General features: G+C 53.9%; 1 protein-coding gene across 1 annotated transcript; it reads right to left on the reverse strand.

The window, feature by feature from the left end:
• Positions 1-10,181: 10,181 nt before the first annotated feature.
• On the reverse strand, positions 10,182-17,956 carry LOC146396305 (NUT family member 2G-like). The gene is made up of 7 exons (XM_084997465.1): positions 17,817-17,956; positions 15,176-15,872; positions 14,102-14,230; positions 12,918-13,090; positions 12,194-12,489; positions 11,616-11,732; positions 10,182-11,224 (listed from the first exon to the last, which is right to left on the reverse strand). The coding sequence occupies exons 1-7, from the start codon at positions 17,842-17,844 to the stop codon at positions 10,238-10,240; spliced, it is 2,427 nt and encodes an 808-aa protein (XP_084853591.1). The 5' UTR covers positions 17,845-17,956; the 3' UTR covers positions 10,182-10,237.
• Positions 17,957-21,286: the final 3,330 nt, after the last annotated feature.

The raw sequence follows: 21,286 nt of genomic DNA on the forward strand, positions 1-21,286 counted from the left end.
TAGTCGTCCTTCTCTTTCGGACTTCCTTCACTCAGGATGAGAGGGTCTCGTTCCACCCATGTTGCTGCAGATGGCATTAGGGTGCTCTGTTTTATGGCGCAGGAGTATTCCATTGTGTGTATATACCGCGTCCTCTTTGGCTCTTAATTGTTATTTCCCCGATACAATCTTGTTTTCTACTGTACAACGTGGTGACCCAGTTACACATACATGTAGGCATTCTATGTTCTCACATTATCATGCTCCGTCAAACGTGACTAGACATTGTACCCAGCGCTACACAGCAGGATCTCATTGCTAATCCATTCCCAAGGCAATAGTGGGCAGGCATTAACCCCAAGCTCCCCATCCACCCCACTCCCTCCCCCTCCCCTCCCCCTTGGCCACCACAAGTCTATTCTGCAAGTCCATGAGTTGCTTTTCTGTGGAAAGGTTCATTTGTGCCGTATATGAGATTCCAGATATAAGTGTGTGGTATCCTCTTCTGGAATGGATCCCTTAACCGTGAACTAGTGTCCTTCTTTGCCTTTCTCGATGGCCTTCGTTTTAAAGGCGATTTTGTTGGATATGAGCAGTGCTACTCCTGATCTCCTGTCTTGTCCATTGGCATGAAATATCTTTTCACATACCCTCCCTTTCAATCTATACGTGTCCTTTGCCCTCGGGTGAGCTTGTCTAGGCAGCAGATTGAAGGTTTTTGCTTTGGTACCCAATCTGGCACTCTGTGTCTTTTGATGGCAGCATTCGGTCCCAGAACAATTCAGGTGGTCACTGATAGATGTTTCTTGATTGCCATTTGAAGCCTTGTTTTCCCGTTGAGTCTATGTTTCTCTTTTCTTCTTTCTTTTCCTTTGAGTGGATGGGTTCCGTTGATTCTCTGCTGGAGTCCTTTCCTTTTCCGATTTTTGAATGTAGTGTTGGCTTTTGGATTGGGGTTGCCCTGTTTGGTTGTTATGTTAACCCCTTCGTATGTCTGCTGACTTTAGCCTGACCGTTACATAGGACCAAACGCGTCATTGAAACAAGACAAAGGATCTACATTTTCTTCCATTCCTCGCCCTCATTGTATGATTTGATGTAGTTTATTTCATTTTATGTTTTTGACATCTTCATGGTTAGATCTGTATGCTGGCTTCTCTAAGTCACTGCTTTCCAATGATTTTTTTCTTTTTTCTTTTTTTGAATTGGAGAAGCCTTAGAGTATTTCTTTCAGAATGGGTTTTGTATTGCAGTACTCTTTCAGTGTTGGTTTGTTGGAGAAATTCTTGATTTCCCCTTCGATTTGAAATGATAGTCTTGCTGGATAGGGTATTTGGAGGAGGCAGATTATTTGTTCTTTCCTTCAGTGCTTTCAGTGGGTCTCGCCACCCCCTTCTGGCCTGGAGTGTTTCTGTAGAGAAAACTGCTGATAACCTTATTGGGGTTCCCTCATCATGAATGCCTTGCTTTTCTCTTGCTGCCTTTGGCCTCCTCCCTTTCTGTTTACCTTTGGCCATACTGATCAGAATAGGTCTTGCTGCGTGTCTGTTTGGGTTCAACTTGTTTGGGGCTCTCTGTCCTTCCCGTATCTTGCTATCACTCTCCTGTAGTTGTTGCTTTAAAACCTCGATTGCAAGACTTCCTGTTGTGATGCCCTGGAAACTGGCAATGGCCCCTGCCCCTCTCCCCCAGCGACAAGGACCAGACCCTCCCTTTGGCTGATGACATGAGGAGATTTCCCACCAGATGGCCCAGCCCTGAGCGCACTAACTCTAGGAAGTCCCAGCCACTCTGTTTCTAAGCCCCACTGACCCCCTGAGCAAACCGGCTGCCTCCAACAGGCCTGGGTATGGGCATCTTCTGAAAAGGCTCAACCAAGACCTTGAGAGAACACCAGATGTCTGAAGGAATGAGAAAGGAAGAGGGTCCCGGTTAGGGGTGTGCTGGTGCAGCCCAGGGCCTTGCCAGAGCTGAGGTCTGCAGGGGCTTGAGCTGGCCAGGCTCCACTCCCACACCAGCTCTCTTGGGCCCTGTTGGTACCTATGTCCCTTCTCGGCCTTGGACAGTGCCTTCTTCTGGACCTCCAGGGGTTCTCCAGGCTCAGAGTCCCATCTGCTGATAGATTGAAACCTGTGATTGTCCTGAGGGTCAGTCAGGAGCTTCCTCCATCAGGACGCTCGTGCCTGCCTGCATGGCTTACACAGGCTCATCAGCCATGGGATGCCAGGCTTTGGAAATTCCCAGAAGTACAACTGAGTGACTGTGCGTGGCAGAGACTCCTCTGACCTAGCTCTGTTGCTTGCAGCCTAAGTCCCCTGTCCTCCGGAGGGTGGTCCAAGGAGGGTGCCCTCATCTTTGACCTCCCTTTTTCAGGGTGTCTCATGGGGATGGCCCGCTGGGGCTTAGACGGCTGACACGCCCCCTACCCCAGCATCTTCACCAATATCACCTGCTTCTCCCATGGGACCGATGAGATCCAGAAGCACATGCCTCTCCCTGAGCCCACGGTCCCTCCTCCTCACACCCAGGTCCCATCGCAGTCTCTGCAGGCTACTGGCTCTCCTGGGCCTGGCACAGGCTTTGTGCCCCCAGAGACTGGCCCCTGCTGCTGTCCATGCTCGAGGTCCTGCAGCAGGCCTGGTGCAGACCCCCCAAGCTCCTGTGCTCCTGTCTCTGCCTCAGACTCCAGTCTCCATTTGGCAAACAGCCACCCCTCCCCCACCAGCTCCATCAGCTTTCCAGGGCCCCATCTTGGCCTTCCTGTGCCACAGTGGCCACCCCACAAACCAAGCCTGCAATCTGCAATAACCAAAGGAAAGTCTCCTCCTGCTGCTGCCTTGGGGACCTACGGCCCCTCCTGTCGTCCGTCCTTCCTTCTTCTGTTGGGGTCCTCCATCTGACTCCCTGGACAAGGGGAGAGGACATGAGAGGGAGAGTGTCCCAGGAGGAAGGTAGGAGTGGGGATGCTGGTGGAGCCCAGCTGGGGACAGAGAGGGTGTCTTCCCTTGAGACTCCTTCCTGCCCTGGGAGTGCCCAGGCCTTCAGAGGGAATCGGTCAGCTCCAGCTGCCATCACCAATCCCACGGGCAATGGGGCTTGAATAACAAGAATGTATCAACTCACCGTTTCGGAGCCCAGCCTTCTGAGATCCCGGTATAAACCAGCTGGGTTGGCCCTGAGGCCTCTCTCCTTGGATTCCAGATGCCCATCTCCGGCCTGCGCCCTCACATCAGCTCCCTCTGTGGGACTCAGGGTCTAAATTTGCCCTTTCTATAGGGGCAACCATCCTATTGTATTAGGGGCCACCTTAGTGACCTGATTTCAGCTCTTTCTGTACAAACTCTGCTGCAGGGCTTGCGGGGGTGTTGCCCTGGAACTGAACCCGAGAAGGAACCATGAGTGTTCAGGTTCGATCCCTGGCCTCGCTCAGGAAGGGAAGGATCCAATATGGCCATTAGCTATGGTGTAGGTCTCAGACCCGGCTTGGATGTGGCATTGTGGTGGCTGTGGTGTAGGCCGGCTGCCAAAGCTCCGATCGATCGATGGATCGTTCGGATGCCAAGCCCGAGAACTTCCATATGCCGCCCCAGCAGCCCCATCCAAACAAACAAACGTAGGCAATGGAAAGACAAAGAAAAGACTGCTCCACCTAAGGTCATGTTCGGAGGTCCTGGGGGAGAAGCCTTCCACATATGAACTTCGGGTAATAGAGCTGTAGCCCCTTTTGGCAGGTGTCTCCAGTGCCAGGGATGAAGGGTCTTTTGGAAAGTAAAGGAACATCAGTCCTGGGGTTGGGATGAAGGAGGATCGACTCCCCAAAGTGAGGGGGGGACGTTTCCAGAGTGCAGGGCACTTGAGACGGATCAGAGCCCATGACCCAAGGCCATGGGGCAGGGGGTTCCAGCCCGTGGCATATAAGGCTGTTGAAGGAACGGAGTTTAGGCGACAAAGAGGGAAGCTGAGAGAGGAGCTCCAGCGCCAGGCTGTGAGATGAGGTCCAGGCCTCACAGCACTCTGCTCCTACATTGGATTCCCAGAACCCTCTTTCAGCATGCCCACGGCCCTGCTCTCCATAGCCTGAAGGGGAACAACTCACTGCCCACCTTTCTGGCCCCCACCCCCACATGAACACCTGCCTTCGGTCCAAGGGCCCCAGCCAGCCTGGCCCAAGGGGTCCACACCTCCAGCACTTGGAGCCTGATGTCTCCTTTTCGGCTTAGCTGGCTCAGGCCAACCCGAGGGAGTTCCTGGAAGTAGTGTTGTTGCAATCCTTCCTGCCCTCTGCCTGACCCAGTGATCTCATGTAGCCAGCAGGATCCCGGGAAGCCTCACAGTGGACCCAGCCTTCAGGACTCACAGTGCTATGGTGGGTGACCTATCTCTTCCTAACGTTTGCCCATTTTCTGGTGGAATAGGTCCCGCTGTTATGGTCGTGTCTTGGCAGTGCCTTATTCCCTCGAGACACCAGACTTGGGTCAGATGTGTGGTTGGCAGGTAGTTTCTTCAAACCTGTAGCTTCTTTTCAGCTAGGAAAATGTTTCCATGTGATGAGGTCCGTTTTCTGTCTGGGGTAGGGTTTTGGCTGTCATGGGGAAGAACGCTTATCTTTTCATTGTTGCTGATGTTGTTGTTGCCTATTCCAGCGGTATTGATGTACTTATCTTCAGTTTGATTGAAAGGACAGTGAGGTACCATGTTGTGCTATTTCCTGCTGTGTCGCAAAGTGATTCGGTCATACATACACACACACCCCTTCTCCCTCAGATTCTATGCCCATATCGACTATCACTAACTGTGGGCTAGAGTTCCCTGGGCTCTACCACAGGTTCCTGTTGGCCGGTCATTCCATGTACTCCGTGTGCAGAAGTCAGTCCCAAACCCCCAGTCCCTCCTGCTGTGGACTTGGCTCCTTTGGGACCCATCCGGTTTTCCAAGGCTGGGAGTCTGTTTCTGTTCCGTGCACATGTTCATTTGTGTCCTCTCTTTCGGTTCCACTTAGAAGTGGTATCATACGATGTTTGTCTTTCCCTGTCCACCTTCACTTAGGATGATAATTTCCAGGTCCATCCTTGCTGCTGCAGCGTTCATGATTCCATTCTCTTGTATGATTGTGTGATGTCCCCCCATACATATGAACCTCATCCTCTTTATCCATGCCTCGGCCGATGGACATTTAGCCTGCTCCCTTGTCTTGGCTATTGGAAATGGTGCTTCAGTGGACATTGGGGTGCATGTATGTTTTGAAGGGCCTTTCTTTCCTTTTGTTGAAGTCCAACTTTCCGTTCTTTCCGTCCCTTTTGGGATAATGTTTTTCTTGTCATGTGGAAGACCACTTTGCCAAGCCCGAGGACCCAGAGGTTTGCTCCAATTGTTTTTTCTTAGGTGTGGTAAACGTTGCATCGTTTGTATTTATACACATTTTACATTTGCACTGAATGTTCCATGATGAGTTCATTTTCGTATCGGATAAAAACCCTATCCCTATTCCACTCTACTGCCCTTGAGCTTCCGTATTAGAACATCCCAGGTTGGTGTATTGCTATGGATCTATTTCTGCATTCTCTATCTGTACACTGAACTCTGTCTCTCTCTATCCCGCCAGCAATGCCAAGCTGCCCTCCATAGAGCGTTCTCATAAGCCGAATCACCTCCCACTTTAATGTGCTTTCTCGTCATTATGTTTGATGTTCTGGCTCCTTTATCTTTTCTTTATCCATTTTAGAATAATTTCATCCATGTGGGCCAAAAAAAAAAAATAAAAAAAACCACTTCTGTTGGAATTTGGCCGTATTCTGTGTTGAGTCTTCCCATCCATGTGTATGATACGTGTCCGCATTGTTGTAGGTCTTCTTTCGTTTTATCATACAGATGCTCTATCCCAAATATGTATCCCCGGATTTCCCATTGTGGCTCAGTTTGTGACAAACCTGAAAGAGTGTCCAGGAGGATGTGGGTTCAATCCCTGACCTGGCTCAGTGGGATGAGGGTCCAGTGGTGCCACCAGCGGCAGTGTGGCTTGGACCTGGTGTTGGTGGGGCTTTGCTGTAGGCTGGTAGCTGTAGCTCCAGGTTGACCCCCTTGCCTGGACCTTGCATATGCCGTGGCTGCAGCCATAGAATGACCGATGGAACCAAATGTTTCAAGGTTTTGGCAAGTCTTGTGTATTGCATGGTGTTTTTCGTTTTGGTGCCATGTTCTTTTGTGGGATTTACACACATGATGAAGGTGTTTGTGTGGACCTTGTATACTGAGACTTTGATAAAGTGACCTCCATCTCTTCCGTGTGCCTTGGAGATTCGGTGGGCCTTCCCGTGGAGGTAGCCATGCTATCCATGAGCATGGAGAATTATGTTTGTGCCTGTCTCATCTGTAGGACTTTCTTTGTTTTTCCTGCCATGCTGCCCTGGATCGTAGCTACAGTACTAAGTAGAAAAGGAGAAATGAGAAAGAACTTTCTGACCTGTTTTGGATGGAGGAGGAAGACGTTCATTCTTTCACCATCATGCAGGAGGCTTGGTGTAGCTTTTTGTCGAGATGTTCTTTATGGGGTTCAAGGAGTGTCCTTCTCTTCCTAGACTTCTGAGCGTTTCTTACATGAATGGGCGTGGCACATGTTCTGCAAGCACAATTGTGACCATGTAGGTTTTCCTCTGTAATGTCTTCATGGAGCCTATAACGTTGATGGTTGTGCATAGTAAGCCAAGCTAGTGTTCCTTGGCTAGAGTCCCTCTGAACATAGGGTATTGTCGTGAGCTTCTTTGTTCCTGCGTTTGCTGTATTTTGTGATTTGTATTTTCTCAATGCCTTGTGTGAAAATGAGGGTTGTTGATGGGCAACCTGGCATCTTTTGTATTCTATAAGCATTTCGTGCCATTTGCTTCGCTCTTAACACCAGTTTGTCTGGATCCTACCACCTGTTAGGTACTGCACGTTCCTTTGCCTACCGTTCTATATATTTTCCAAGTTCTCCTGGAGAGGCCTCTTTGAGCATGGAGTCGTTCGAAGGGTGCATCTCCATGTCCACATATCTGGAGGCTTCCTTTCTTCTCATTCTCGTTGTTCTGCAATGGACAGCATATGCTTTGGACCCAGTGGAGTGAAATGCAGTGGCTCTTTGTTTCCTTATCGTAGAGGTTCTCCAAACATCCCAGGCAGGAACGGCTCCAATATGACTGTGACAGAGGAGTTCTCTGCCTATTTCCCTTACACTGTAACCATAAGGGGATTACCTGAACATGGAAATGCCAGGCTTCTGAAGATGTGTCTGACAGGGCCAGTTCACAGCCACCCCTGCCCATTGTTGTCTGGATCAGCTTACAAGTAGAGAGAGAGCCAGGGTCCTGGAGGGGGCCCAGATGCAGCGCTCTGCTGCTTTCTATGGCCGTGGTCCCATGTGGGCATTGGCTACCACCAGAAGGCTGACATGCAGGAGCCGGGTGCAGTCCCTGGCAGGGGGATCAGCACTCCCAGTGGGCAAAGCTCCAGCCTCTCTCCTACTGCCCAGGGCAAGTCTGAGCATGGGTGCTGCCACCAGGCTCCGAAGGCCGATGACAGAGGCACCAGGAGGCACTCCCCAGCTCTGTCAGCCACAGTCCCTGGCTGTTGGCTGGGACCGTCATGGCCCAAGGAAGAAGGCCCACCTCCCAGCTGCAGGGAGGTGGTCTTGAGCAAGTCAGAACTGCCCTTTCTCGTCTTCAGCAAGCAACATTTCCACCCCTGCCTGTTGCTTCCTCCCAACCCATGCAGTTGCCAGTCTTTCTTTGTCAAACCTCTTCCAAAGCACTTCGTGAAAGGAAGGGCATCCTTACCCCGACTGACTAAGAAGCACCTCTTGGAAATAAGCAAGTTTCCCCTCACCCAAGACTCTTAGCTCCTTCTAAGGACCATCCTTGCTCTCTCTTGCATGCTGCTGAGTAGCAAAATATTGGGGATCCAGAACTCCACCAATGACTGGTATGCTAGCAATAGCTTCTGCGACAGCAGGAAACTCCTCCCCCCCAGGCAGAGGCGGTCAGGAGACTGTAGGTGATGGCTCTGTGCTCAGTGCCCCCTTTCAAGCCCTTTGCATCCCTGCCACCTGAGGAAGGAAGGCAGTGCCTGGGAAATCACCCTGGTAACAGATGCGTCACTTGGCCTGTCTGGCAAGAGGTCACCTGTGAGCCAGAGGGCCCGAATCCCCTCTGGAACACACTGCTGCATCCCCACCACCCAAACAGGCCCTTCCAATAAGGCACGATGGCCTGGCCATTGGAATGGCTGGACACTGAAGGTATGCTGTCTGTGACTGGGACACAGGGGACTCGGTGCCTTGGTCTTGGAGACACATGGCATTGCAAAGGAAGAACCCAGGCCAGGGGCCCCACATCCTAAGTCTAATGGGTTTCCTCAGCCAATGGTTTGACTCCGCCTTGAGGGGTTTGGAGATGAGCCTTTCCCTGGTATCAGAGGGTCAGCTTCCCCTTGGTGTCTGTTATAGACAAAGAGTGTTCAGCCACTGTCTCCATCTCACACAAGCTGCACCAATCCAGCCCCTGATATTGGGAAGCTCCTTCACCCACCCTGGGCATGGCGGCCATTTTTGTGATGCAGTGAATGTGCCATCCATTAATCCACTGTTTCCTTTTTGGTTGGAGGGATGCGTGGATAGATGGAGTCTCTGATTGGCATTGGAGGGCCCCACCTGCAGCATAGGGAAGTTCCCCGACTCGGGGTCGAATCAGAGCTGGCATTGCTGTTCTACGCTACAGCCACAGCAATGCCAGATCCAAGCCACATCCGTAGCCCACACCACAGCTCAAGGCAATGCTGGATTGCTTAACCCACTGCACAAGGCCAGGGCTCAAACCCACGTACTCATGGATAGCAGTCAGATTCTTCATCTTCTGAGCCATAATGGGAACTCCCTAAAATACTATTTGGTGATGGTCTGTACATCTTTCCTTTCTGCAAATTCTATTGCATTCTTTTCTTTTCCATTTTGAGTCGGCTGCATTGGGGCCTGTGGGCTGTTCCAGGCCAGGGGTCGAGTCCAAGCTGCACCTGCTGGCCTATGGCACAGCCACAGCAATACAGGATCTGAGGCATGTCTCATACCTACACCACAGCTGACGGCAATGCCAGAACCTTAGCCCAGTAAGCCATGCCATGTCTCATCCCCGCGTCCCCATGGATCCTAATCAGTGTCCTTAGAGCCGAGCCACACGAACTCCTGCTCTTTCATGTTTTAATGGATTGAAAAGCATGAGTGAATGGCTCACTTTAAGTGTGCCTGCACTTGGCATTAATCCTAGATTTTTGGCGTTTGGGGCATTTTGCTTTTTCTTTTTTTTGTTTGCTTGTTTTTTATTTTGTAAGTGTTGGCTGCCCCTGTGGCACACAGACGTTCCCAGGGACAACCCAAAATCCTTAACCCTCCTCACCCCAATCGAAAACTTATCCCTGATCACGAAAAGTCCCAGGTCTTCTTGTATCAAAAGCTCCCTGGGGCAGATGCCAGTGGGCTGGTGAGGTTGGGACCACTGAGCTTCACATGATGGAACCTCCCCCCAAGCCAATCACAGGTCATGAGATTACAGTCACTCCCTCCCTCCTTTGTTTTGTCCTCACTGGGACTAAGAGGCCGCTGCCTCCACCATTTAGCACATGGCAATAATCCCACCAAGACGATAGGATGGTCCCCCACCCACAAGGCACCGAAGCAGAAAGTCCTGTCCCTACAGCCAAGCCTTTTCCTCTCTGGACAGGCCACCCCCACGGGACACCCTGGAGGAGTGGAGGATCACCCCAGCCTGTCATGTGGCCACTTCAGAGAGGCAGAGAGAAACTCTCTAGAGGTAAGGGCTGCCTCCAGCCTCCATTCTCATGACTGGTGAGTGTCCAGAGGGCTGAACGGCACAAAAGCAGCTCTCCATCCCCAGAGTGTTCCGGGATGCAGAGCATGGAACCGATGCCCCAGAAGCCCCCTAGCCCAGCAGGCTGGAGAGACAGGGATGATGAGGCTGTCCCTGGGGCTAGTGAGAGCTGTGTACTCCCAGGAGCAGCCTGGGCATCCTTGTCTCTGTGGAGGAAAGACTTAGTCCTTCACCTGTGGATCCAGACTGCCTGGGATCTCACACATGCTTCGCTCCTCTCAGATCCCCTCTCTGCCCTCAGACGACCAATCTCTGAGGACACAGGCACATGCAAGATGACAGTGGACCAAGTGCATTTCACAACAGAACGATTTTATCCATGTTTTACATCCCCCATCGCAAAGGAGCTACTGTGCCCACTCACACACACCCAGACCCAAGTCCCCACCACCTAACCCCACCCACCCACACCCCCTCCTGGCTCTGGTCATTCTGTCCTTCCTCCCCACCCCTATGGCAGCCAGGATGGTTGCTAGGACCTGGAGGTGCCAAAGGCTTCCATGGGGGCTGCCCAGTTGGACTGGCCCTGGAAAGCTGGCCCACCGTTCCCTACTGGCTGCGGTGCTACTTCCTCCTCCTCCGTGTGACACATGGGTCACACCTACTCCTTTTGGGCTTGGTAGGGTCAACCAGCCCCAGAGCCAGGGTGTGCCTCCCAGAGCCTCGCAGGTCAGCCCTAGGCCTGGCCAGGTCCTCAGCAGCAGCCAGGCCTCCACACCGAGCCCGCTTTCTAGACTTGGCAGCTTCCAGGGGGCCTGAGCTGAGGCCCATTCTCTGGGGCACGGGGGCCTGGGAAGCTTGCTGTGCCCTCTGCCCTGCAGTGCAGACAAGACCCGAGGCAGGGACAGGGCTCTGTGGCAGCCCCCAGGGCAGCAGGCTGTGGTGAAGGCCCAAGAAGTAGGCCAGGCTGGGGAGCTCCTCCTCATTCTCACTGAACCCATGACCCAGCCCTGGGGCTCCACTAAGAGGAGAGGCCTCCCTGAGAACCTTGCTGGCCCTGGGTCCTGATGGAGGGCCCGAGCGCTTGGTGCCCTGCGAGGAAACAGCTGTGCTGTTCCCGCCTGAGGGGGCTCCTGATATCCTGGAGAGGGCACAGAGCCTTTGTGCCTGAACAGGCCCCTGTCTGTTTGGGGGTGCCTTAGATGGCCATGGAAATCCATCTGGGGTGTACAGGTTTCATCTCTGACCCCAGGCTGTGGGCCTTGCTCGTTCCTCTGGGCATCGTGTTGGGCCACAGACTCTGAAGGTCTTGAGTCCAGGTGGGGTGCCCTGTGATTGGGAGTGGCTGGCACCCCGTCATCCTCCTCCAAGGCCAGGACTTGTGTCTGCACTAGCTGGTGGGAGAGAGGTGGACAGTGACTGCTCTGCACCCTCCAGGGAGAGCCGGGGCTTATGGGCAGGGGGAGGTGAGATGGGACTCACATCCACAGACAGAGCCTGTGGCCCTCCTGCCTTCCTCCTGCACCTTCTCCCCAGCAGGGTCCTTGCCCTGTCCCCGGCTCCCCTCCTCCCCTTCCATTCCTCCTGCCCTGCACCCACCTGGGCAGCCTCCCGGGTGCAGGGCCTCTCTGTCAGGGGAGGGAGGGACAGAGCCTTCAGGGCCTCCTGCTCTAGGGCTCTCCCCGGCCCTGGCTGACCTGGGTCGTTTCCTCCTGGATTTCCAGGGTCACCTGACTACCCCCCCCTGCCCCCAGTCTCCCTAGTGTCAGTCCCTCCCCTGGCCACCTCTTCAGGGGAGAGTCCTTCCTCCTGCTCCAGCTCCTCAGCCAGGCCCGAGAGATCCAACTCTGGTTCTGGGGAAAGCAACTCTGCCAGGAATCGGGGGTGAATGACCACCTCCACCTGGAATGGAAGGGAGAGGCTGTGAGCAGCCTTGGCAGGTGTGCCCTGGGAGGCAGGAAGGCCTGGGAGAAACGTGACTAGCAGAGGCCAATCCAGAGTTCCCCTCACAAAGGGGGAGCTTTCAAACTCCCATAGGTATTGTCTACTCTCACATAAACACACACACACACTCACAAGCAGGTGCACATGCAGACACATGGGCTCCAAAGCACAAACACATAGGCACCGAAACAGACACACAAAGGCCTACAAAGAGAGAGACACACACACATGTACAACTTACACATCCACATATACACATCCTATGCACCAAAGTACACTCAGACACACAGGAAGACACACAGATGTCAGGGTCAAGGACCAGAGCCTAAATCCCATTATCCTGGGCCAAAGCCAGAACTAGGGTGCTAAGAGCATCTCTCCCTGGAATCCTGGAGTCTCAGACTCCAGGCCCAGCCCACCTTGGTGTCAAAGTCCTCCTGGGAACACAGCTTGTCCACGTAGCTGAGGAGATCCGGGTCTGGGAAGCAGCCGTCCTCGTCCTGTGGCAGCTCATATCCATCCTCTCGACATTCCATATCTGACTCCCCTGTGGCTGAGGGGCCAGGACCCACCAGTGCCTGCAGGATGTCCCCATGCTCCCTGCGAGCCTCAGGGGGAATCTCCTTGGGGGCCTTGTTCTCCAGCAGCTGCCAGGCCCTGCGTGGCCTTGGGTGGGTGTGCTGGACCCTGGGGCCGTGTTTCCTTGGAGCACAGGCTGAGGCAGAGCAGGAGGAAGGGAAAGTGAGGGGACCCAGCGCCCAGAAGCTGACCCCTGAGCAGGCACAGGGGAGGGCATTGTTGTGGGGCAATGGATATGCATGTGGGAAGGGGGAGGAGCAGCCAGAGCCTCAGGTTTGGTGGGAGGCCAGATTCAAGTCAGGGACAGGTAAAAGTCAGGTGTGAGAACGTGTGGAACATCTAATGATCAAGGGTCTCCCCACCAGCACACTTGTTAGGCAGATTTCACAGGGGCCCCTTAGACAGGGAGGAGGGTGATGAGGTTCTAAATGGACCAGGTCCACACCGCAGAGGGGAAAAGGGGGACTGAGACACCCTCGTGGGCTATCCGTGTTGAAAGACCAATGCCCCCTTGAGTGGAAAGGACCCATCTGGGAACAGGGACCAGGCCTAGGCCTCTCTCACCTGTACCTTGACCTCCAGGGGGAAGGTGATTCACAGACTGAGTGCCCCTTTTGCGGGATGTGGATTCCTGAGGAGCCAGCTTTGTTGGAGCTGGAGGAGGCATGCCCTGTGCCCGCGTTGTGCAGGACACGTTCCCCATCCTGATCTCATCCTCTGCCTCAAATTGCATGAACCTGGGGGGTGTTGAGGGACAGGCCCCAGTGAGAAAACCACCTGGGCTCTGGAGCCCACCCAGGGCAGCAGGACCGAGGGGGTGAGGAGAGGGTGTCCTTAGGTCTGTCAGGAGCCTGTGAGGTGCTGTCACAGCAGGGAAGTGCAGTGGCAGATATCCAAGATCTGGGCCTCCTCCTGCCTGACCAGCCCTGGAGCTGGAGGGCATGGCCCAGCAGAGACCCAGGTCAATCTCTGGGACCAGGCTTAGGGACACATGGTGGGCAGTGGGGGCCCCTGCTCATGTGCCCCCGGACCTTGTCTGACCCAAACAATGGAGATGGCCAGTGGCCTGGTCAGGCACGTGTCCCCACAGAGCCCTTGCCCGAACCCAGAACCTGGGGCTGGGAGTGAGAGTCTGGGAGAGCACGCATGAGACAGGGCCCAGCACAGGCTGGAGTGGGGATCCTACCATTAGAGGTGAGGCATCTCTTGCCACTGAGAGCTAGCTGCTCCTTTGGTTTTGTTTGGAAACTAGGAGGTTCACATACAGAAATGACAGGGAGGGCCAGAGACCCATGGGCTTCCCCAGGGATGGCCGCTTGCCCATTCCAGCCATCGTTGATGAAGAGAGGCCTACCACATGCTAGGTCAGTGATGGCTAGGCACCCAGCATGAAGGGGTGCCAGGCTGCCGGGTGGAGTCCTCAGCCCTGCACAGCCCCCATGCCTTCAGTGGACCCCCTCCTGGGCTGCCGTGCTCCCCAAGGCCATCCTGAGGCCTCCCCACATCAGCATCACGGTAGGGCAGAGCTCCTGGGACAGACAGGCTGGAAGAGCCAAGCTCTCCAGGTGGCAGAGGGGATTCTGGAGGCCAATAGGATTTGGGGATTCAGGGAACAGGAGGTGTCAGGTGCCAGCCTCCTCTTGCATCCTCTCTGATTGCTAGCACCATAGCCAGATCCTGCCCTGGGGCCTGCCCATCACCCACCACCCACCCCACCATGTCGCCCATGGCCCAGGACCCTGACTCACTTTGCTGCCATTTCATAAAAGGCCATCCTCTCAACGGTGCTCATGTGCTGCCATTCCTGCATGGCCTGCCCCATGCCCTCCTCCAGCGTCATGGTGGGCTTCAGGCGAGCCAGGGTGCGAAGCACTGGGCTGTAAGCCCTCAGGGTCAGTCTCTTGGTACAGCCCAGCCCCCAACTGCCCAACCCCACCCAGCTCCAAGGCCTCCATGGGCCCCACCCCTGCCAAACCCAGGCTCTAGAGGGGGAGACGAGGGTGTCTGGAGAGCAAAGGCAAGCCTTCCTGGTGCCTGGTGCCACCACCTCCCACTCACCAGAGGATGCTTGTCCACTCCCTGGCTATAGCTGGGACACTCTGGCTGGGGGCGGGTTGCCATCTCATATAAAACGCAGCCCCATCAATGCGGGAGGGCAGGCGCCAGTCTACCAGCTAACAGGTCTGAGAAGCCCAAGGATTCTTCTGCCCAGGTCTCTGCACTAGATGGCCTAGTCCCCCTTTTCGGAGGGACCTCGGGTCTAGGAGGGATGTTCCTGCCAGGTTCACAGCTCTAGGAGGATAGACCCTTGCCCGTCTATCTATGGACAGCTCGACCACCTCCCCGTTCACACTGGACTTCTTCAGAACAACAAGGACCGGGCATGCAGAAAGCTCCGTCCTGGGCCTGAATGTCCTAAGCCTTATCTGAAGTGATACCCACTGGCTGCCAGAGGCCCAGGTCCATGTTGAAAGGAGGTAGCACCAGAGAAGCAGGTCCCATTCAAACTCTGGCTCCTCACATCCGAGCAGGACCCTCTTGGACTGCTCTCCTGCACTCAATGTTATCATGGCAGTGCAGAAAGTGAGACAACTGGTCTTGCATGGTGGTGGTAGCTGAGCTAAGGCACGGACGGGATGTCATGGACTGGACGTGGGACACATCTGAGTGCAGACGTGCCTCCTCATAGCATGGACATTGCTGTCAACCCTCCTTCTCTCGAGGTGAAAGGATGCCTGGAAACCTAAGCAGGGAGTCCATGCCAAGGTCCTGTATATGCGAAGGCTCCAGCTGAGCTAATGAGGGTCTGAGAGGTCACTTACATGAGAAAGCAGGAGAGAGCTTCCGCATCGGGGCTCTGGGGCAGGTGGCTGCGGGCCAGGGACTTGAAGCGCTGCCAGCGTCGGAAGTTCTGATAGACGCTCTTATGGTGAGAGGCGTCCTCCTGAGGGCCCGTGTGCTGGGAGGCATGCAGGCTGCCTGCCCCAGAGGTGCCATGTGGCCACGGCCCAGAGGTCCCTGGGGGCAGGATGAAGGCCATCTGGGCAGCTGGTGGTGCCGCTTGAGGAGGAAGGCCTGGGGCCAAGCCTCCCTTGCCAGCCTGAGCTGCTGCAATAGCTGTGGCAGCCACCCCGCTGTCCCCCACAGGGCTTGCTATGCAAAGGGGTGAAGGACACAAAGCACTCCCCATGAGGGCCCTGGAAGCATTCCCATTGAGGGGGGCCTGAGGGCGCCCAAAGGCCTGAGACTGGTGGGGCAATGCTGACCTCCCTCCTGACCAGACTGGGACAGGGATGTTGCCAAGCCCTGGGGCAATGGGGCCATGGTGAGCAGGAGTCACCCGAGGTGTCATGGGGTGAGGGGGCTGCAATAGGGTGCTGCCAGGCAGGAGTAATGGGGCCATGGGCGGTGGCAGGTGCTGCTCCCAAGCTGGCTGGGGTTGGGAGCCAGGAGTGGGGGGAGGATAGGAGCGTGAGGCCCCAGGGGGCATGACCACATCCGTGCCCGGCAGTGGAAATGCTGTGGAGAGAAAGGAAAGGGGTGAATGGAAGAGGAGAATGGGTGACATGGACGGAAGCTCTCTGGGGACTCAGAGGGCACACCTCAGTGGGAGAGGGCATTTGGCCCGAGGAAGCTGTGTGTTGTGCAGATGTCGTGGAGGGATTTTCATGTTCTGACCTCAGTGAGAGAGGGCATTTGGCCCGAGGAACCTGTGTGTTGTGCAGATGTCGTGGCGGGATGTTCATGGTCTTGACCCCCACACCCAGTTCCCTGCCCCTGTCTACCGAGAAATGCTCAGCTCAGCAGCAGGGATGGGGGAGCCTCCCTGAGGAGCTCCCTGACACCTCGTCCTCACAGGCTGTCCCCACGTCCTGGACCTGAGAGGTCATCTACTCTGAGCATGCCCCTCAGCAAGGTCACTGGCAGGTAAGGGCCTTCTCCAAGGTCCTTCCAGGCACCGTGAGGCCTTTGATGGACCTCCACTGTCTAAATCGAAGGGCCTCACATCCTCCTCAACCCTTCCTCTCGGGATGCTCAGCACACATCTGTTCTGTCATACTTTCCTGACCTCACACAACACCTCTCAAAGGCTGCGAAGATCGCTCTGCACACAGAACCCTTAGACAAACACAGAACAGCCCCACCAAGCATGCACCTGCCTCTCTGAACCACCCAGAGTGGACACTTCACAGGTGCTAAGGTGTGCCACCCCATCCCGATGGCCCTGAGTCCCTCCCGCCATGCAGTTCTGCTCCTCAGAGAGAAGTCTGAGAAGTCGGTGTGTGTCCCCTGCATTTTTGCCACTTCCCATCCAGGGTTGGCTTCCAAAGATGAGCACGGGCCCAGGGCGGCTCATCTGACAAGGGTCATGGGAGTGGAGGCTGCCTGTGGTCCTTCCCCTTCCAGCTCCCAATAATGGAAAGTGAGGACAAACTGAGAAGCAGGCAGGAGTCAGGTGCCATTGTGAGAAAACCGCCCATTCAGGAGAAGGAGGTACATACCACGAGGCACCGAATTGACCTCCACAGATGCTCTAGGAGGTTTCAGAGTAGCAGACTAGATCATCTTCCTGCTTCTGTGCTACACTGCTTCACCCCCCCCTTTACAAAGGAAGCAGCCTTCCTAGGCATTCCACCTGCACCAGCCTCTCTCCACATGTAGTAGTAGTGACTTGAAATAGAAACACACTCTTCATCTCAAAGTCAGGCCTCAGCTTCTGCTGTGAGCCACCTGACACGCTGCGCCATGTCTGTAGAGATGTATTTCCACAAAAGGGAAACCAATACAGAACACCTCAGGCCCACGAGTCCTAGCTTGGATGAAGTCACCTGGTTGCCCATCCCTTGTGGAATCCAAGGCCACAGTTGCCTGACCTGAGAAGTGAGTTCTGGGCGGGATGGAGGGAAACGTTCTGGGCCATTGCAGCGAGAGTCACATCCCACCCAGCTCAGAGCAGACCCTTTCCTGAGCATGAGACCCAGACAACACCCACCAGCACTGAATCGTTTTCTGACTATACCCTCCCATTCCACGCCCCCATTAGCCAGAGGATGCGCCAGTTCCAATCCCTTAGAGAGGTCTGGTGAGGCGAGCTTCAGATGCCTGAGGACCACAAGGCGGGGCTAGGCTTTCCCCATGACCCACCCAGGGCCAGCCACAGGACACTGGCTCCACACACGTTCCAAGTGGCTTGTCTCCCTTCTAGAAACCGCCAACCTGCCTGCTGCCATCCTGCCTCCCCAACCAGAGCAAGGCCTCTTGAACCACCTCCAAGCAGCTGTCCTCCCCAGGGCAGCTTCAGGTTTCTACAGGCTCCCCAGCTGAGATGTCCCTGGGGTGCAGTGCTGTCACCTTCCTCTCCTTCCGTCCAACTCCATGTCCACAGTGAAGGGTCCCAACGGAAACCCAGGGATTTGAGGGAGGCCCTTTCTCTTGGAAAACAGCCCCTGTCTAGAGGCTTACCGCCTTCTGAAGCCATTCCCACAGGCATGGGCCTGGACCACCACGGGCTGGTGGCCTCAACGTGGACAGTCAAGAGCAGGACCCAGCGAGGGACCTGCCCCAACAGATGCTCAGGACGCAAGTAAAGGAGCCCAAGTTTGAATCTCAACAGTAGAATGCGGGCCTCCAGTCATTCTGCAGTGGGGGGGGGGGCCGAGGGCAGGTGAGCCTGGGTGGGGGTGGGGTGCCATTCCATGCTGGCCTCTGCAGGGAGGCAAGAACCAGACGTTTCTTCCACCTTATGCAGGGGCCAGACAAGTGTTGAGTGCCTCGTCAGGCAATGTATGTGTTGGTTTTCAGAGTCACAGCACCAAGGTTTGTCTTGATGTTCCCTTTCCCTCTGTTATTCATCAACTTGTTTGTTGTCCTTCACCCGCCTCAGCTTCCGTCCTGGCTTCAGGCTCCCTTCCCCGGAGGCAAGACTTTCTGAACAAAATTCACCTTTTATCATCTGATAACCACTTGGGTTTTCATGGCCACCTGGAACCCAATGTTTATGGTTTGGCTTCTCTCAGCAGACCCACCATTTGTGATTGGTGTGTGTCCGTCTTTCCTAAGGAAACCGTCCTTGTGTGCCAACCAGCATCCAGCAGGACCCACCTTCCTCATGTTCCCTTGTGCTGGAAAGGCCCAGCCTATCCAAAAAGCCACTGCACAGCCCACGTGTCCAAGACCAGAGATCAGTCTGTCGTGTCTCCCGTATGATGACATTGCTGGTAAGTCTTGGAGCTTTTCCCTGTTAAATGTTTGAATGTAACATTTTCAAGAAATCCTCCCCTTGCAGGGATCACAGTCCACATGTGCCGAATAGCATATGGAGTGCTGAGTCCTCCTCTCCCCTCTTTCCCCTGTCCACTCAGTCCTCGTTCCCACCAGGGATCAGAGATACCTGTTTCATTCCCATCTTTTCAGAGATCTTTTGGGCAAGCAACTTTGAATGCCATCCGTTTGCCTTTGCAGGTAGTATTCCTTTGTCTCTGGTTGAAATGTACCATGTGCACAGGGAACTCCATCTTGGACTTGTGATGGAAAAGGTTGGGGGATAATGTGAGAAAGTGATTACATATGTATCCTATATAGATATATATGTATCATATATCATATATACATACATCTGTCTGTACGACAGGGTCCTTTGGCTACGCAGCAGAAGTAGACAAAACATTGTAAATCAACTGCAGTGGAAAACCTAACCTCTTGTAAGATCAAAGAGTTCCTCTTGAGAAAAAGTAAAAAAGGAAACGAGAAAATTAAATTGCGTCCCCATAGACCTGAGTATCTTTCCTTTTGTTGCCTTCCTACTGATATCGTGGCTCCTCTGTTACTGGATGCATTTTTAACATGGGAGTTCCTCCATTCTCTTGAAATTCAATGTACTGAAAGGGCAGAGTGCTCAACGCCAGGCAAAAACAATAGTAAATGTGCAGCTCCATTTGAGTTTTTCATTTCCCACACACAGTGCCTGCATTTAGCCTGACCTGTGTCCCGTGCACCATTTTGGACATATCTTTACGGCAAGTACTTTCCCTGTGTATCTGAAATTTACCTTTCCCTTGGAATCAGCATGCATCTGGCAAGACTCGCCCATAAGGGTACCATATTAGGCTACAGGGAGTGGGCAGTTCTTGAGGGGAAGAGAACTCAGAGTGGAGACCAAAAGGTGCCTTTTGGTCCCACCCAAAAGAAAATAGCAAAGGGACCCCAAATCTGCAGGCTCTTTGGATGAAATGGCAATGGAAGAGCCAAGAGATACTATTGCATCTTTGAGCTTTATGTGGTTAAGGACAGAAGTAAGGGAGGAGAAGACACAATCTTCTCTTTCCTTATGTGAAAGAACCAAAAGTGTGTGTGGGCGGGTCTCTTGGGTTTAATTGCTTTCTCCTTTGGGGGGACACACATGCTGCCTATGGATGTTCCTAGGCTAGGAGTTACATCAGACCTACACGAGCAGGCCTCTGCCATAGCCAGAGCAATGTGGGATCCAAGCTGCATCTGGGACCTACAGCACAGCTCAGGGCAACCCCGGATCCTTATTCTACTGAAGGAGGCTGGCATGGAGTGTGCATCCTCACAGATCCTAGGGGGGTTTATGTCTGCTGAGCCATGATGGGAATTGCTGGCTTTTGTAGGTATGAAAACATCGACTGCCCGTGATGTGGGTGTGCCCTTTGACACAGTGCCAGCTTTTTATCCACCAATGTCCAATCTCCACGTGTCCAAACCCACTCGCATCAACGTCCTCCCCAGCAAGCCCTGCTTGAAAGCTGGTGCATTTCCTGTCTGCATCCCATACCCTTGCTCTTGAGAATCGAGGCTTGTCCTTGCCTATGGTGCTGTCTGCATGGGAATCAACGTAGCATCCCTGACACAGCCAAACGGAAACACACCTGAGGAAACGTTCAGATTGGGAGTTAAGGTCAGCTTATCACGATGCAAGTGATAGGAATGCGTATGTCCGTCTGGTGTGGTGAGAGGCGAGGTCTCGGGAACATCATCAAGGGAGGTGAGGGGTGAAACCTCCTAGGACTGCAAGCAAATCTCTTGGGAGGCAAGAGTCCCTGTGTGCAGTAGCAGAACTACAATTCCTCCTGCTGTTAGGGTGTTGGGCAAGGAAGGAGAGGTTGAAAGGATTGTTGCAGATTGAGAAAAAGGACTTGTGTGGGTGCTTCCGAAGCTTCTTGCCCCTTGCAAAGGAACATGGACTCCAAAGAGGGTGAGAAGCTGAGGCGAGAGTATCTCCTGCAATGCCATGGTGAGCTTTGTAGGAAGAAACTCTGGATGGGGCACTGCACAACTGAGCACCATGGGAATAGGGCTCTCTATTGGAGCTTTTACACTGAAGAAACATTTCAAGGGTTTTCAAACAAGACCTTCATATGAGAAGATTGCTGAGGCCCCCATTGTACCCAGGCATTCAGGAAGGCCAGGCTTCCTTGTTGCTTCCTCCCCTTCTTCAGCCACTCCTGCAATTTGTTACAAGATTCTCACGCATAGCTCAGATGTAGTATTTGTGGGGGTTTCTTGTTTGGTTGGTTTTGAATTGTTCTTCCCCCAAGACAATGGTTTTGCTACTGTACAGCATGGTGACCCAGGTACACACACATGTACACATTCTAGTCGCTCCCATGAGCATGCTCCATCACAAGTTCCCAGTGCTACACAGCAGGATCTCATTGCTAATCCACACCAAAGCCAATCCTTTGCATCCCTTCACCCCAAGCTCCCAATCCACCCCACCCCCTCCCCAGATGTCCTATTGGCATGAGTCTTCTCAGGGACACTGATACAAAAGTTGCATTGTGGAAACGAGGTGCTCCCAAATCTTCCACATTTTTTGACTGACTTTGGACTTCTGAGGGCCGCATCCATGGCATCGGGAGATTGCCAGGCTAGGGGTCCAATCAGAGCTGTGGCCCCTGGCCTATGCCAGT

Source organism: Sus scrofa, chromosome 14, assembly GCF_054392235.1.
Source record: "Sus scrofa isolate SSC_HxYL_T2T_F1_AM1 chromosome 14, Sscrofa_HxYL_maternal_Yorkshire_Landrace_v2.0, whole genome shotgun sequence".
NCBI classification, from domain to species: domain Eukaryota; kingdom Metazoa; phylum Chordata; class Mammalia; order Artiodactyla; family Suidae; genus Sus; species Sus scrofa.